The sequence below is a fragment of the Phytophthora cinnamomi genome (genome assembly GCF_018691715.1).
Source record: "Phytophthora cinnamomi strain GKB4 chromosome Unknown Contig1, whole genome shotgun sequence".
NCBI classification, from domain to species: Eukaryota; Oomycota; class Peronosporomycetes; order Peronosporales; family Peronosporaceae; genus Phytophthora; species Phytophthora cinnamomi.
This window is the reverse complement of record NW_027150934.1, coordinates 93,102-107,417: the sequence shown is the minus strand read 5'-3', so window position 1 is coordinate 107,417 and position 14,316 is coordinate 93,102. Positions and strand designations below refer to the sequence as shown.

Sequence of the window (14,316 nt, the reverse complement as noted above, 5' to 3'; positions counted from 1 at the left end):
CGTTGCAGGGCCGTTGCCAATGACGGCGGACGGCAATCGGTATGTCGTAGCCGCAGTTGACTATGCTACGAGGTTTGCAGTGGTAGCGGTCCCGAGCCACACGGCGAAAGATATAGCCCGGTTCATTGTCAAAAAGCTGGTGTTGGTGTACGGCCCCATGCGCGAGGTCGTTATGGATGGCGCGCCGGAATTGAATAGCGCGGTGATTAAAGCGCTGGTGGACATGTTGCAGATGAAGCAAATCACCCCTGTATCGTATAGGCCTGCACTACTAGGCCTGGTAGAGAGGTTCCATCGGTCCTAGAAGGACATGGTTGCTATATTCGTGGCTGAGGCACAGGACGATTGGGATCACTGGTTGCCTTGTGCTGCGTACGCGTATAATGGTGCGCGGCACTCTGGCACGGGGTACAGCCCCAATGAGCTAATGCTAGGCCGAAGACTAAGAGCTCCTAACGAGTTGTTGCGCGTGAACGGCGTCACGCAGGTTGGGGTACACGCGGACTATCACCGCAAATTAGTGACGAACATGGCGAAGGCCACGGAGGCAGCGCGTGTGGCGTTGGAGCGAGACCAGCGACGACGCGCGAGGTACTACGATAGGCAAGCTAGACAGGTGCGAGAGTTTGCGCCTGGAAATCTAGTGTGGGTGCTGAAACGCCCCCGCGGCAAGGGCATCACCAAACTGGCTCATCAATGGGTGGGCCCGGCGAAAATTGTACAGGATGCTGGATATGACAATTGGGAGGTCATTCGAGACGACAATGGTGAGCGGTTGATCGCGCACACAAGCTTCCTAGTAAGTTCGCAGTGTCCGAGTGACTCGTTGGGTATTGTGGCAGATCGAATATTGACAGAGCTGGTTGAGGAAGAGGGCGACAGCATAGACATAATGGGTACTCCGAGAGCGGTCATCGCGGGCGGAAGTCAACCGTCGGTGCCTGAGGCAACGACACGGGCGACTGAATCTGAGCGGAGTACGGAGCAGGCAAGACGGGGCGCCGGCGGAAGCGAAGGAATGCTAGCCAGCTCAGGTGACGTTAGCCAAGACGCTAATGGCGGTGAACAGCCAGCAGCCGGTGGACCAGTACATGAAACGGTAGCTACAAGAGGTGGCGGTGCGCTAGCAGCGCCGAGCCCAGGAATAGCGGCAGCCAGTAGCGACGTAAGTAGCAGCACCACGGCGGGGGCGGCCGCGAGATCTCGTACCTCAGTGAACAATCAGCGACACAAGCGACGAGCGCAGGCAGATGCAGAAGCCACAGACGAGGAAGATCGGAAGCGGCGGCGAAGGCAAGAGGCAGATGCTGTGCGGGAAGCGCGACTGGCAAAACGGCAGGCTGCACGTGACGAGCAGAAGTCCACAGCAGCGGAAGAATCTGATGCAGACCAGGATCGTGGGCTACACAGCGGTGCGAAGGCCGGTGCACAGGGAAGTCCTGGAGGACGCGGCGGTGACGTCGAGGGCGCTGCAGATCAATATGAAGGCGGAGCACGAGTGCGTGCCGACGGTGAACTTCGAGGACGCGACAAGGGCGGAGTATACGGTGGGGACGGTCAGACAGGCAGCGCAGTGCAACTGCTACGAGGGCGGGGTAGGCCGCGACTACCGGAGCCGATGCCAGCCCTACTGCAAGTCGAGACAGCAGGATACATTGTGGAGCGGGCACGACGGCGCGCGCGTAATCGCGCAGGTCGCTACGAAGTGGAGTACGACGTGGAGTATGCAGCGAGACGCGGTGAGCCGACCGAGCGACGATGGCTCAACGCAAATCAATTTGAGGAGCTCGTGGATGCGTGTAACGGGGTTACACGTACAAGTGGCTGCAAGCCACTTGTGAATTTAACAGATAGGTTATCTGTTAAACGTTTTGGATACTTCCTCACATTGGTGTAAGACACACCGATGGATACATTGAAGTGGACCACCACAGTGAGTGGTCCACGCATACCCAAAAGATCCTATTGGTAGAAAGCAGCATCTTTCTACCAATCAGAGACATGCATATTAGCGGGGCTCTGACAGCCAGCCGCTGCCAACCCTTTCATAGATGATAAACAGTTTTAGCAGCTTTTAGAGGAAGATCAATTTACAAACAATACAGTTCTCAATTTACCTTAAACTAGCTACTTGGAGTCTTGTCTAAGTTAACTTATATTTGTGTATTCAAATATAATTAACCTAAGTAATTACTAAGTACTTACGCTTCCTCATACACGTTGCGCAACGTGTAAGCTAAAGTAGTGAGTCAAGTTAGACCCACTACACCTGGTAGCACTTTGTAGTCCGTCCAACGACCGACTGCTTGACGTTCGTACGCGGCGTACGAACGCGGAGCCGAGAACCACATGAGCACGGAGGTGCCCATGGAGAGCTCCAACACGCCTGCAACGCATGTTGCACGCGCTGACTGCCCCACCTGTCTGACCCAGAGTGGGAAGCCCTCCAACGACTGTCAACAGTCATTGGAGAAGCGGCGATAGCTACAATGCTGCGTACGCTATCGCCGACGGAGCAACATGGTGTTGCTCTGGGGTTCATCATGAAGGAGCAGCGTGACGCTGCTTCCTCAGTGACGGCGTCGTCAGGGACGACACCGCGTGCTCAACCATTAAAGTTGAGCGTAAGCAATTACGTGGGAAGAGAGGGCGAGCCTCTCCTCCGATGGCTTGTCGAGCTCGACACAGCCATAGCGGCTCGACGCATCGTCGACCCGCTGTCGAAGGTCGCGTTCGCCATGTCCTGCCTTGGCGGACGCGCAAGGAGTTGGGCGTATGGACGCCGACTCTCCGATCCTACGTGCTTCAGCACGTACGAAGTGTTCAAAGAGGAGCTCAAACAAGCGTTTGAGCCCCCGCAAAACGAGTTCCGGTCGAGGGCGGAGTTCCTCGACCTTCAGCAGGGTAAGCATGACGTCCATGCTTACGCGCAGCGCGCACGATATTTGGTATCAAATATCGTGACTAACCCGATTGACGAGGCGACCAAGGTCGTCACGTTCATGAAGGGGCTTAGAGATGGGCCTGTGAAGACCTATCTCTTCCGAGAGTACCCGAGTACTCTCGAAGCTGCGATTACTCTTGCCATGCAAGAAGAGTTTAGCCTGCGGCAGGCTAAACTGCATGTGAACGTGCCGAGGCCGCAACCGCGCCCGGTAGCGAGGACGGGAGGTCCGGAGCCAATGGACCTCTCGAGCGCAACAACTGCTGTCTACCAGCAGCAGGGAGGTAACGTGCGATGCTTCCGTTGCGGAAGGACCGGTCACTTTGCACGGGAGTGCACAGCTCCCATGCCCCCTGGAAGTGGCCGTCGTGGCGATGCTAGGCATCGCCGCGGACCAACAAAAAACGCGAACATCCAGTAGGCGCGGGGCGCCCTACTGGTAATGCAGTCGCGCGTGCCGACATCGGGCACGCGACACTGAGGACTGCAGCCCCCAGTGAGACCAGCTCTCACTGCAAGAAACAAGATGACAGGCCGAACCTAGTCATCTTGAAGGTTTACTCGAAGAGAGCGAGTGACTCTCTTCGAGCTTTGGTAGATTCAGGCGCGTCGAACAACTTTGTTCGACTACGAAGCCTGCCGAGACTTGACTTCGAGGAGGTAGATACACCTCGAAGTCTTCTGGAGGTACGACTGGCAACAGGTGCCATCGTGAAGACCGAGAAGCGCGTCGTGAACGTGCGCTTCTCGTACAAACAACGAGTGTTTGTCGAACGCTTTATCGTCCTGGACCTGGACGATAAGTTCGACGTGGTAATGGGCATGCCGTGGCTTGCACGGCATGATCCGGTGATAGACTGGAAGAAGCGCACGCTCGTGCGCTTCGGTCGCAACTGCGGAACAGAGAGCGATGGCCCTGTTACCGCAGCGCACGCACCAGCAGGTGCGCGCGGCTCACCAGTCGAGACAGCGCTTTATGCTGCTGTCCCGGAGTGCCCAAGAAGTACGCGAGGGCGCGCACAAGTGAGACCCACGTCGGCACTGCTGCCAACGTCGGAAGAAAAAGATGTGTTGGTTCCGGGAACCAACACCCACGTTCAAGCGTGTAAGGGACAGTCCCTGACCCGAAACGGTCAGGTCGACAACGACGCGTCGGCTCCGGGAGCCGACGCACCCTCGGTCATGAGGGGCTCCGCCAATGATTGGCGTCGAGGTGACGAAGGCGTGTCAACTCCGGGAGTTGACGCTGCAAACAGTGCGGGCGGTTGCAAACGTACCGCACTGACGCAATTTGCATGCTGTCGTGCAGCCGGGCTGCACGACGAAGCGCCATGCGATCAAGCCGGGCTTGATATCGCGCGCCCGCAGACAGGGTCTGCCGGCGAAGGGACACATTACCGTGCAGCCGGGCTGCACGAAGGAAAATGCGGTCAAGCCGGGCTTGATACCGCGCGCCCGCGGACAGGGTCCGCCGGCGAACGACTGTCCAGGGCCGGGCCTGGACTAGAAGAACAACTGTGCGGAGCCGGGCTCCGCACAACAAGAAGACGGCGCAAGCGGAAAACGCTGCGCAAGTCTCGGTCCGACACCGAGACGCAACAAGGGCAGTCTGCTGGGCAGACTGCGGCGGTGACGCCGAATGTCAAGACGCTAAGCGTCTTGACGCGCACCGATACTGGACTCCAGTATCGTGACATGGAACTCGCTAGTCCTCCGACGACGGCGTCGGAGTTGACTTCGCTTCCAGCCATGAGCTGGAAGCGCTTCACGCGCGACTTGCACGATGGACGCATCGAGCAAGTCTGCGTTCTTTCGGACAGCGAAAGAACGGCGAGCGAGAGCGAAGAGCTGAGACAGCTCTTCATGGGAGGTACCACTGAGAGTGAAGACACTCTCAGTGCGAAGACAAAGCGAGAGCGCTTCGAGGAACAAGGTTGGGACTCGCTGAAGTCGAGTCCCTATTACGAATTGCTGAGGGAGTACAAAGACGTACTCCCGGAAGAGATCCCTGCGGAGCTTCCGCAGGATAAGGGCATTCAGCACGAGATTGATCTCGTGCCGGGCACGAAGTACTGTGTCACGCGGCAGTGGCCACTGCCGCGAGAGCAAGTGAAAGCGATCGACGACTTCTTTGAAAGTCGTCGTAAAGCAGGACAAGTGCGGGAATCAAAGTCCCCGCACAGTGCTCCGACGTTCTGTGTCAAGAAGCCACAGGGCGGATGGCGCATCGTTCATGCCTACAACAAGCTGAACGATGCGACGGTACCGGCGCAGACGCCGATACCGCGAAAAGATGTTATCATCGATTCGATGGCCGGGAGCACCGTTTACAGTGCTCTCGACTTGCGAGATGGATTTTATCAAATCCTAATGCGTGAGAGCGATATCCCTCTCACGGCAGTGAGCACGCCAAGCGGCATGCTCTGGGAATGGCTAGTAATGCCACAGGGGCTTAAGAATGCCCCTGCGACTTTCAACAGGTGCGTGACGCACTTGTTGCGCTCGGTGCGCGACTTCGCACCGAGCTACTTCGATGATGTATTCATCCACAGCCGGGCTGTGGACGGGAAGACCGACGTAGAGATGCACAGGGTGCATCTCCGGCAGCTACTTGAGCTTATGCGAAAGCATAAGCTCTACGCGAACCTGAAGAAGTGTATCTTCGGGGCGAGCGAGATACCCGTCCTCGGGTGTCTCGTAGGGAAGAATGGTGTTCGCCCTGACCCGGAAAAGGTCAGAGTGATAAATGAATGGCCAACGCCTTCAAGTGTCAAGGAACTGAGGCAGTTCCTTGGCTTGGCCACGTACTTGTGCAAGTACGTGGAGGATTATGCGGGCAAGATCCGCCCGCTGTCACAGCTTCTTAAGAAAGAAGCTGTGTGGAATTGGACACCCGATTGCCAAAAGGCATTCGATGCAGTCAAGCGGGGCTTGACTGAGGCGCCGATCTTGGCAGTGGCTGACCAAGATCGCCCATTTCACGTAGTGTGTGACGCATCCGATTTCGCGATCGGATGCGCGTTATGCAGCACGATCACGAGGGCCGTGATCGTGTCGTCTACCAATCGCGTCAGCTGAAGCCAGCTGAGCGCAACTATCCGGTGCATGACAAGGAACTCCTTGCCATGAAGTATGCACTCGCAAAGTTCCGAGTGTATTTGCTTGGGAGTAGACCATTTGTGGTCTACACCGACCATGCTTCACTGCGCACCGCAGTGAAGTCGCCACACATTTCACAAAGAATGGCGAGATGGCTCTCATTCTTTGCGGAGTATAACTTCCGGGTCGAATACAAACCCGGAAGATTGAACGTGGTGGCCGACGCGTTATCACGTCGGCCGGACTATGCAGAAGCTGTTGACGTCAATGCCATTGACGCCATGCGATCGAGCAAACCCACATCATCTCTGTTGGATGATGTGAAGGCCGCGTACGCGCACGACGCGGACGCGAAGCTCTTGCTGGCCTATGGCACAGCGCCTTCTGACAAGTCCCGTCAGAAGCTGCCCAAGCACCTTCGAGCGCGTGCACACCGCTTTCGTGTGCACGACGGACTGCTACTTTACAACGCAGTCGACGACAACGCGGATCGCGTTGTCGTGCCAAATGACCATGACCTGCGACTCAGGATCATGTACGAGTATCATGATACCCCGACTGCGGGACATCTCGGACGTGAGAAGACTTACGTCCTTCTCACGCGCGACTTCTACTGGCACCACCAGTATAAGTGGGTGCGCAAGTACATCCGTGCTTGCGAGGTATGCCAACGCGTGAAGCCTGCGCCATTCGCGCAGGCTCCACTGCAATCACTACCGACTCCGTCGGAGTGTTGGAAGTCCATGTCTTTGGACTTCATCTTTGGTCTTCCCCCGGATAGCGGAGGGAACACCGGTGTTGTGGTCTTTGTAGACCGTTTCAGCAAGATGGTACATCTTGCTGCGGTGCCAGCAGAGGTAACCGCGAAGCAGACGGCCCGTCTGCTCGTCGACATGGTGTTCAAACACCATGGCATGCCGTCCGACATCGTGTCGGACAGAGACCCGCGCTTCACAGCGCATCTGTGGCAAGAAGTGTTTACACTTCTTGGGAGCCAGCTTTCCATGTCGACTGCGGATCATCCGCAGACGGACGGTCAAACCGAGCGCGTGAATCGCGTCCTCGTGGACATGTTGAAGAGCTACGCTCACTCGTTCCAATACTGGAGCGAGTGTTTATCGATGGCAGAGTTTGCCATCAATAACTCAGTGCATGCCTCGACCGGGCATACACCGTTCTACGTGAATGCCATGCGGCATCCACGCCTCCCGAGTTTACTCGGAGTGATGGCTCCCACTTTAAGTGGGGGAGGATCTACGACTGCAATACAGCAGCCGCAGAAAACCGCTGACACTTGCACAGTGTCAGCTGCAACAATGGACAAACCACATGAGTCTGCGCAGGGCGCAGACTCCCCCAACAACAAGGCCAACGACCACGGGTCTGCGCAGGGCGCAGACACCGCAAAGAACCACGCAGAGGCCGGGCCTCTAGCGGAGAGCGAGCTGAATGACTTCAGCTCGGATGCAATCAGTTTCATCACCAAACGACAAGCCGTGATTCGGTTTGTCCAAGACACAATAGCAGCTTCTGTTGATCAACAGAAGCTGAACGCAGACAATGCGGGCAGAGGCAACACAAATGAATTTAAAGTTGGTTCATTAGTTTTGTTAGCTACACAAAACCTGCCTAGACATGCAGTTTCGGATTTCGGAGCAAGCAAGCTTGCTCCGCGCTTCATCGGGCCGTTCACTGTGTTGGCACGGCACGGCAACGCATACACGCTAGACATACCGTCTAGCATGCGCCTCCATCCGACCTTCTACGTCGGACGGCTGAAGCCATACCTGCAGCACGAGCCATCTAGCTCGACTGACCCGAAGCCTCGGCAGGAGCCGAGGCAGAAGCGGAGGACTTGGCCTCGGCGACGAGCAGCCTCTCCTCCAGCGCGCGTACGCGCTGGAGCAACCCCTTCATCTGGGTCCCCAGCTCGACCTGGATATTCGAGGCGGTCTGCGAGACCGCCGCGACTTGGGCCTTCTGGTTCGCCAGCTCCTGTTTCAGGGCGGCGAACTCAGCGCCTACAGACGCTCCACGACGGTCACCCGGTCGTGGAGAGGCGCATACTGATCAGCCCGGGGCTGATCATACCCGGGGCGTGTTCCTACCCCCGCCACCACCGATCCGTGACGCCCGCGGCTCAACCCGCTGGATTGTTGAGCGGATTGTTGACCATAGTATCCCGAAAACGAACCCTCAAGGGGCTCGTTTTCGTATTCGTTGGAGAGGATTTCCTCCCCATCGAGATACATGGGAGCCGCGGAACGTCTTGCTGGAGGACGTTCCGGAAATGGTGAGGGCGTACGAAGAGCAGTACGCGCTGGCGCAGCGGAAGTAACACGAGCGCTGCGATCATCGCTAGCGCCCGAACCCTCACGTGCTAAGAACTTAGCACGGAGCTCTTTGAGACTCTCGGGCACACGGAACGACGTGTACCCGTTCAGGTCGCGGTCGCTCAAGCGGACCGCGCCTGGAAAGCACTTCGTGCACTGAAAGCCCTCGGGCACAGCGCACGGCACATTTGCCTCCTCAGCAGCAACATGAAGTTGCTCCAGCTTTCCACGCTTCGAGTATGTCTCGAAGCGATCACGCGCTTGCTTAATCCGATCACGGTAAGCACTCGGCCTCTTGTTGAAGTTCTCAACAAAGGCATTCCAGCTTTGACAAAGTGCCTGCCATTCGGGCACTTTGCTGCGAGAAGAGGTCTTCTTGCTTTGAAACCATCGGAGCTCACGAAAGAGTCCGATGTAGTAATCGCGCCTTTGATGCGTTTCCGCATCAAAGTGCAGCTCGGCAGCCACAGCGTCATCTTTGATGGCGCTGCATACGTACAGCGGCACCTCATTCGGAGGTACCGAGTTCCCAAATCGGTCCGCGATCTCGGACGCGGACGGCATCCATGGATCGCGCGCTGCAGGCGCAGCGCGCGGAGAGCCTTGAGCTTTAACATCACGCGCTGCAGCAGCAGCGCGCGGAGTACTGAGAGCCCCAGCGGAAGCGAGTGGGGTATCGCTCTCAGTACGCGAACGCTTCGAACTCGAAGCGTCCGATTCGTCCCCTTCACGCGGGCGAACGTTCTTGGCGTGAGGGTCGAGCGATTCGCTCGACACTGAGTCTTTACGCTTTGAGGGCGAGTCCTCCTCGCCCTCCATGTCTTCATCGTCGTCGTCGAAGTCGACGACGTCGCCGTACTTCGCCTTCTGGCGTTCGAAGTAGTCGTCGATGGAGAGATGACTCCCCACCGACTTTGCGGACTTCTTCTGAGGCGCGCTCATCGTTGAATGAGCGCGGATTTCTTCTCCAAACGCGGAGAATTGACGAATGGTCAATTCCAAAGATTGACGTGCGGGGACCCCGCGCGTCTAACCTTAAGGGGGGGATGGTGTAACGGGGTTACACGTACAAGTGGCTGCAAGCCACTTGTGAATTTAACAGATAGGTTATCTGTTAAACGTTTTGGATACTTCCTCACATTGGTGTAAGACACACCGATGGATACATTGAAGTGGACCACCACAGTGAGTGGTCCACGCATACCCAAAAGATCCTATTGGTAGAAAGCAGCATCTTTCTACCAATCAGAGACATGCATATTAGCGGGGCTCTGACAGCCAGCCGCTGCCAACCCTTTCATAGATGATAAACAGTTTTTAGCAGATTTTAGAGGAAGATCAATTTACAAACAATACAGTTCTCAATTTACCTTAAACTAGCTACTTGGAGTCTTGTCTAAGTTAACTTATATTTGTGTATTCAAATATAATTAACCTAAGTAATTACTAAGTACTTACGCTTCCTCATACACGTTGCGCAACGTGTAAGCTAAAGTAGTGAGTCAAGTTAGACCCACTACAATGCGGGTAAGATCGAGGGCGATCTCACAGCCGGGGATGGCGTGTAGTAGTGGTGCTCTCAATGTGACGAGAGGACATGACGAGATGGTGATCGACCTGACGACGACGTGAGAAGTGTGGTGAACACCAACGGGCTGGTGACGGAATATGTGACGACGGAGTGGGCGGTGACGACGGCGAGCCAGCAAGCTACCACCACTGGTCGGTGAGGGTAGCGGAGGATCGGCAGAGAGGAGATGTCGAGTCGACATTGAAGGACAGAGCGCTGGAAGATCGCGGGAGGGGTGACCCGGTAACGACTTGTAGCAGGGACGAGTGCAACGCCAGGAGGGGTGACGACGTAGAGTGCGGGGCCAAGGAGGGCCAGTAGGTAGTAAAGGGCGCCGGGCTTTGTAGGTGGTCGATAGATGTAGGAGGGTAGCGAGCCGCGGTCTGCCGCTCGACCCTCAGTTGAGATTTGGTGCAGGACCGGCATCTGATCGAGACTAATAAAAGTCACTTGGCAGCCGGACGCCAGAGGTCGTGCTGTTGTGCCTAGTCTGAGTGGGGTGCACCGCAACGGAGCGGGGTACGCGGGTAGGAGATCGCGTATACTTCAATTGACAGTAGGGTGCTGGGGGCCTCGGAGAGAGACCGAGGGGGCAGCGGCGCCGGTATGCGCGCCGGCGTCGAGGCCGAGGGACACGGGGATCGGCTAGCGCACTTGTGCCGACGCCCCGAGTCCGCTGCATGTTTGCATGTAAACCGGAACGCTTGCGGGGAGCAGCCTAAAGACCTACCGGGGTTGCGGTCGCCGATAATCGCTCCCTCCCCACTGTCCCTATCCCTCGCACGGAGAGCGTGCAGGGCCAGCATCGGGCTGGTTAGTCATTGAGAGCTGACGCTCCCTACCTACACGAGACCGCTGCCTCTGAGACGACGTGCTGACCGAGTAGCTTTGGTAAAGTTATTCGCCACCGGGAGGGCGACAGCTACAATTCCGTAATTTCCGTTAACTCTAGAGAATTGACTGTGTATTTGTTAAGCATCAACGATGTATGGCCCACCCAATAGCTGTCACCCTTGCCGACGGAGGGCAGCGGCCTTAGACGTTAGTAGAGCAGTCTCAGTTCGTAGATCTATGTGTTGACCAGGTCGCCACTTGATGCTGTAGCAGTTCTTGGTAGCTGAGCAGATTACCATATATAGTACACAGTCGCACCTCATTGGGGGGACAACCCATTTGCCGGATAAATTCGTAGGTAGTGAGTTAATTGCGGGTTGCCGACAAGATCCGTTGTCGCACAAGAAGAAGGCGGGCAACACGTACCATAAACTCGAGTGCAGTCGGTAGTCCAGACACCACCAGACACCCACGACCTTGTAAGATGCTCAAAGTAATCACCAAACAGGTACTTGACCACCGCCTTGGCGCTGCTGTCACTCGTCTCGCTTTGGCCCAAGCTGCGTAGCGCCTCCTGATTTCCATTCACCGGAGGAATCTAACCACCACGCTCGACGAAGTTGGGGTTGCTACCGTTCGAACTTAAAGGTAGTAATAATTAATTCATATTAATATAGTATTGCTAATATGGGGTTTATCATCCAAATATATTTAGAATATTGTATTATATTATATAGTGTGATATCAGTATACTATAATCACCCGATATCTGTGTTACTACGAATCCCTGATTGACTACTGTAAACCTGTGATTGTGCCCCCTACCTTTAATAGTACCCCACCCCAGAATTTCTAAGCAAATTGGGTGGGGACTTGCGATAGTGCCCCCTCCCTGTTGTAATACCCCACCCCTGATTCAAATTATCAGAATTGTCAGAATTATCAGATGATCGTAGACATCATAAGCAAGAATCAACTTTGGCGCTTACCGGTAAAGCAAGGTCTCATCTCTCTCATTGTCAAATTTGAGTCGTGACAATCGTGGAATAAAAGTTGCAGACTACGCGTGGTTCAAGCCTCTCAAGGACAACATTATGCATTGATGATTTGAAAATGAGCAGCAACTCTCAGTACACTCGTGAAAGCACCGGGAAACGATGTGGTTCGAAGCTTGCTGACCCGTGCTTGGAATTTTGTGCACAGTGAGACTGTTGTCACAGGCTTCCGTCGTTGTTTACTCGGAGCGGATGGTCGACCACGCACTCCATCTACGGAGAGGCTTTTGTGGCTTAACTGGCTGAACATCGCGCGGCCAACGACGATGTAGATGTGAATGCTGAAAACAACAACGAGCCTGAAGATGGCGACACGTACATTGACGTCGTCGGAGAGGCTGATAAGCAAGCACATGCGGCTGTTATAAATCGACTCTCACTTGATCAAGGCTTGGTCGTAAAATCTCGATTGGTACTACGCACGACTACTAGTATAGTTATAATACTATTAATAATATCAGTAGTATAAATTCAAAGTATAGTCGTTAGTACTATCATAAACTTAGTAAGGAAAAACCACGATATTAGTACTAAAAAACTACTAAAACACCTACTAAATTCCAGGATGACGTTCAAAAGTAACGTTGGCACTCAACGCCGGATACATGATAATTGAATTGCGCAGACGTTGGGACATGCTGAAACATTCGATGCCAGTACTAGTACATTGTCGCGATCAGAGTCTCGGTGTGCGATGGGGTCAGGTTGACATAGTGTTGTCAAATAGCAAGAACCATTAAACCACAAATTGAAGGCATTTCACCATCAAAGATTTTTCAGAGCACTTCCGATTTAGCGCAAGCCACGACATCGTCAAGTCGTGACTGGGGGGAGCCTTCTCTCGAAGAAGGTGTGAATCAACACAAAGAGCAGGAAACGACAGAATTCGGAGTGCTTTACTTGAACAAACTAAACGGTCTTGTGGTGTAGCGGGATTCGCGAAATCTGGGAAATCGCTAGATCCAACTTCCCAACAGCGTCCGGACACCGACTAACGGAGGGGGTCCCCCGATGATCCGTGTGGTATCGGGAAATGAAGCCGATGCCAAAACCCAAAGGCGGGACGAGGGACGAAGAAGACTCGAGGCGCCGGCGTTAACTGGCAAGTCACAACCCATCGCCAGTCATTGGACTAAACTCCCTGATCGCTGATTGGCCTAAATAGGCCGGTGACGATGACTCGTCGACGGTCCCAAGTCAAGAGCGGGCGGTTGCAGCTCGCTAAGTGCGGGGCGAACCTACTGGCAAGATCCGAACTTATGAGTCATCGGCGCCTGTCCCGAGTCGTCGGTGACGTTTCAGCGGCCGTTTGAGTCGTCGGTAACGCCGCCACGTCGCAGAGAAGCGCCGAAGAGTCGTGAGTTACAACTGACGGTCCAAAACGGACGCGTTTATACTTGATATTTGTATTCATCGATAGGAAACTTAAGAGAAGACCAGATAAGCCTTCGGACAACAATAACAGAACAGCTTTTCCTCCCAACCACGCAAGGGCGACACCGGTGCCTGCAGTGAACGACCTGCAGCTCAAGGTAAACCTGGTAGGTAGGATTATGACTGTCGGTGGGCACATCTACTAGTGTAGCGTGTGTTCATCCCTGGCAGGGCCAAGAGTTAGTGGCCGGTGTATTGGTAGCGACGAGTCGTCGCCAGGAACTGGAGGAGCGAGAGCGCACTCCATTTATTTCTTCCCGCCGGAGTATAGCTCCGGCACCCTCGTATCACGCCGTAAAAGGCCGGGACCCTTCCTTCTGAGGGCCTGCGAGGTATATTTTGTGTGTGAGAGCGTGCTAGCGTTTACTCGTGGCTAGTGACGCTGAGTCTTCCGTCGGTCGACTAGCGGAAGTTCGGTGCACAGAGGAAACACCAACCCGGTGCAAGGGAAAGTTCCTGGGCCTTCAGGTTCTAACCCTAACAAGCCCATGGAGTCTTCGATGACTTGGTGGGTGTTGTTGGTGGGGAAAGTGTGCCATATATAATTTAGCGCGTGTTCCTACACGACAACTGGTGCCGCGACCCGGGATTGGTGTGACCTTCTGTGTTTCGTGCTACTGCAGGTCGATCGACTTTACGAGCAACCAAGAAGAAGAACAAGAACAATAAAAAGAAGAAAAAAAGACGAAGAAAGAAGAAAATGGCGAAAGGATCACGATCAGCGGTACCAGCAACTCCGATGAAGACTGGCGGAACGCGTGGCGACGACTCGACTGCAGCCCTGATCACGCCGCATCTCGACCCGATTGCTGAGCGGACTGTCAGCTTCGACGACTCGATGACTGGATCCGACGCCAAGGACGAAGAAATGGATGAAGACTACGACGATTACCTGGAGGAGAAGGCGCCTGCGCCAGCGGTGGTGACACCCGAGACTCCGCAAGATGCAGTGCTGTCCGCGTTCGTTGTCGCGAAACCTCGCGGTTGAGTTTGACGATGACACGCGCTCCGTGACGCGCAACCTCGCGGACGAACTGGATTATGTGG

At 55.0% G+C, this 14,316-nt stretch overlaps 1 protein-coding gene across 1 annotated transcript in view; it reads left to right on the top strand.

Annotated features, from left to right (window-relative positions):
• Positions 1–1,250: 1,250 nt before the first annotated feature.
• IUM83_06204 (Eukaryotic/viral aspartic protease) overlaps positions 1,251–14,316 on the top strand; it is a gene marked incomplete at both ends in the record, with an annotated part of 58,491 nt that continues 45,425 nt past the window's right edge. Inside the window, one exon of the mRNA XM_067930389.1 lies at positions 1,251–1,547. Coding sequence (XP_067800464.1) covers positions 1,251–1,547 — 297 coding nt within the window. The remainder of the gene's footprint in view (positions 1,548–14,316) is intronic.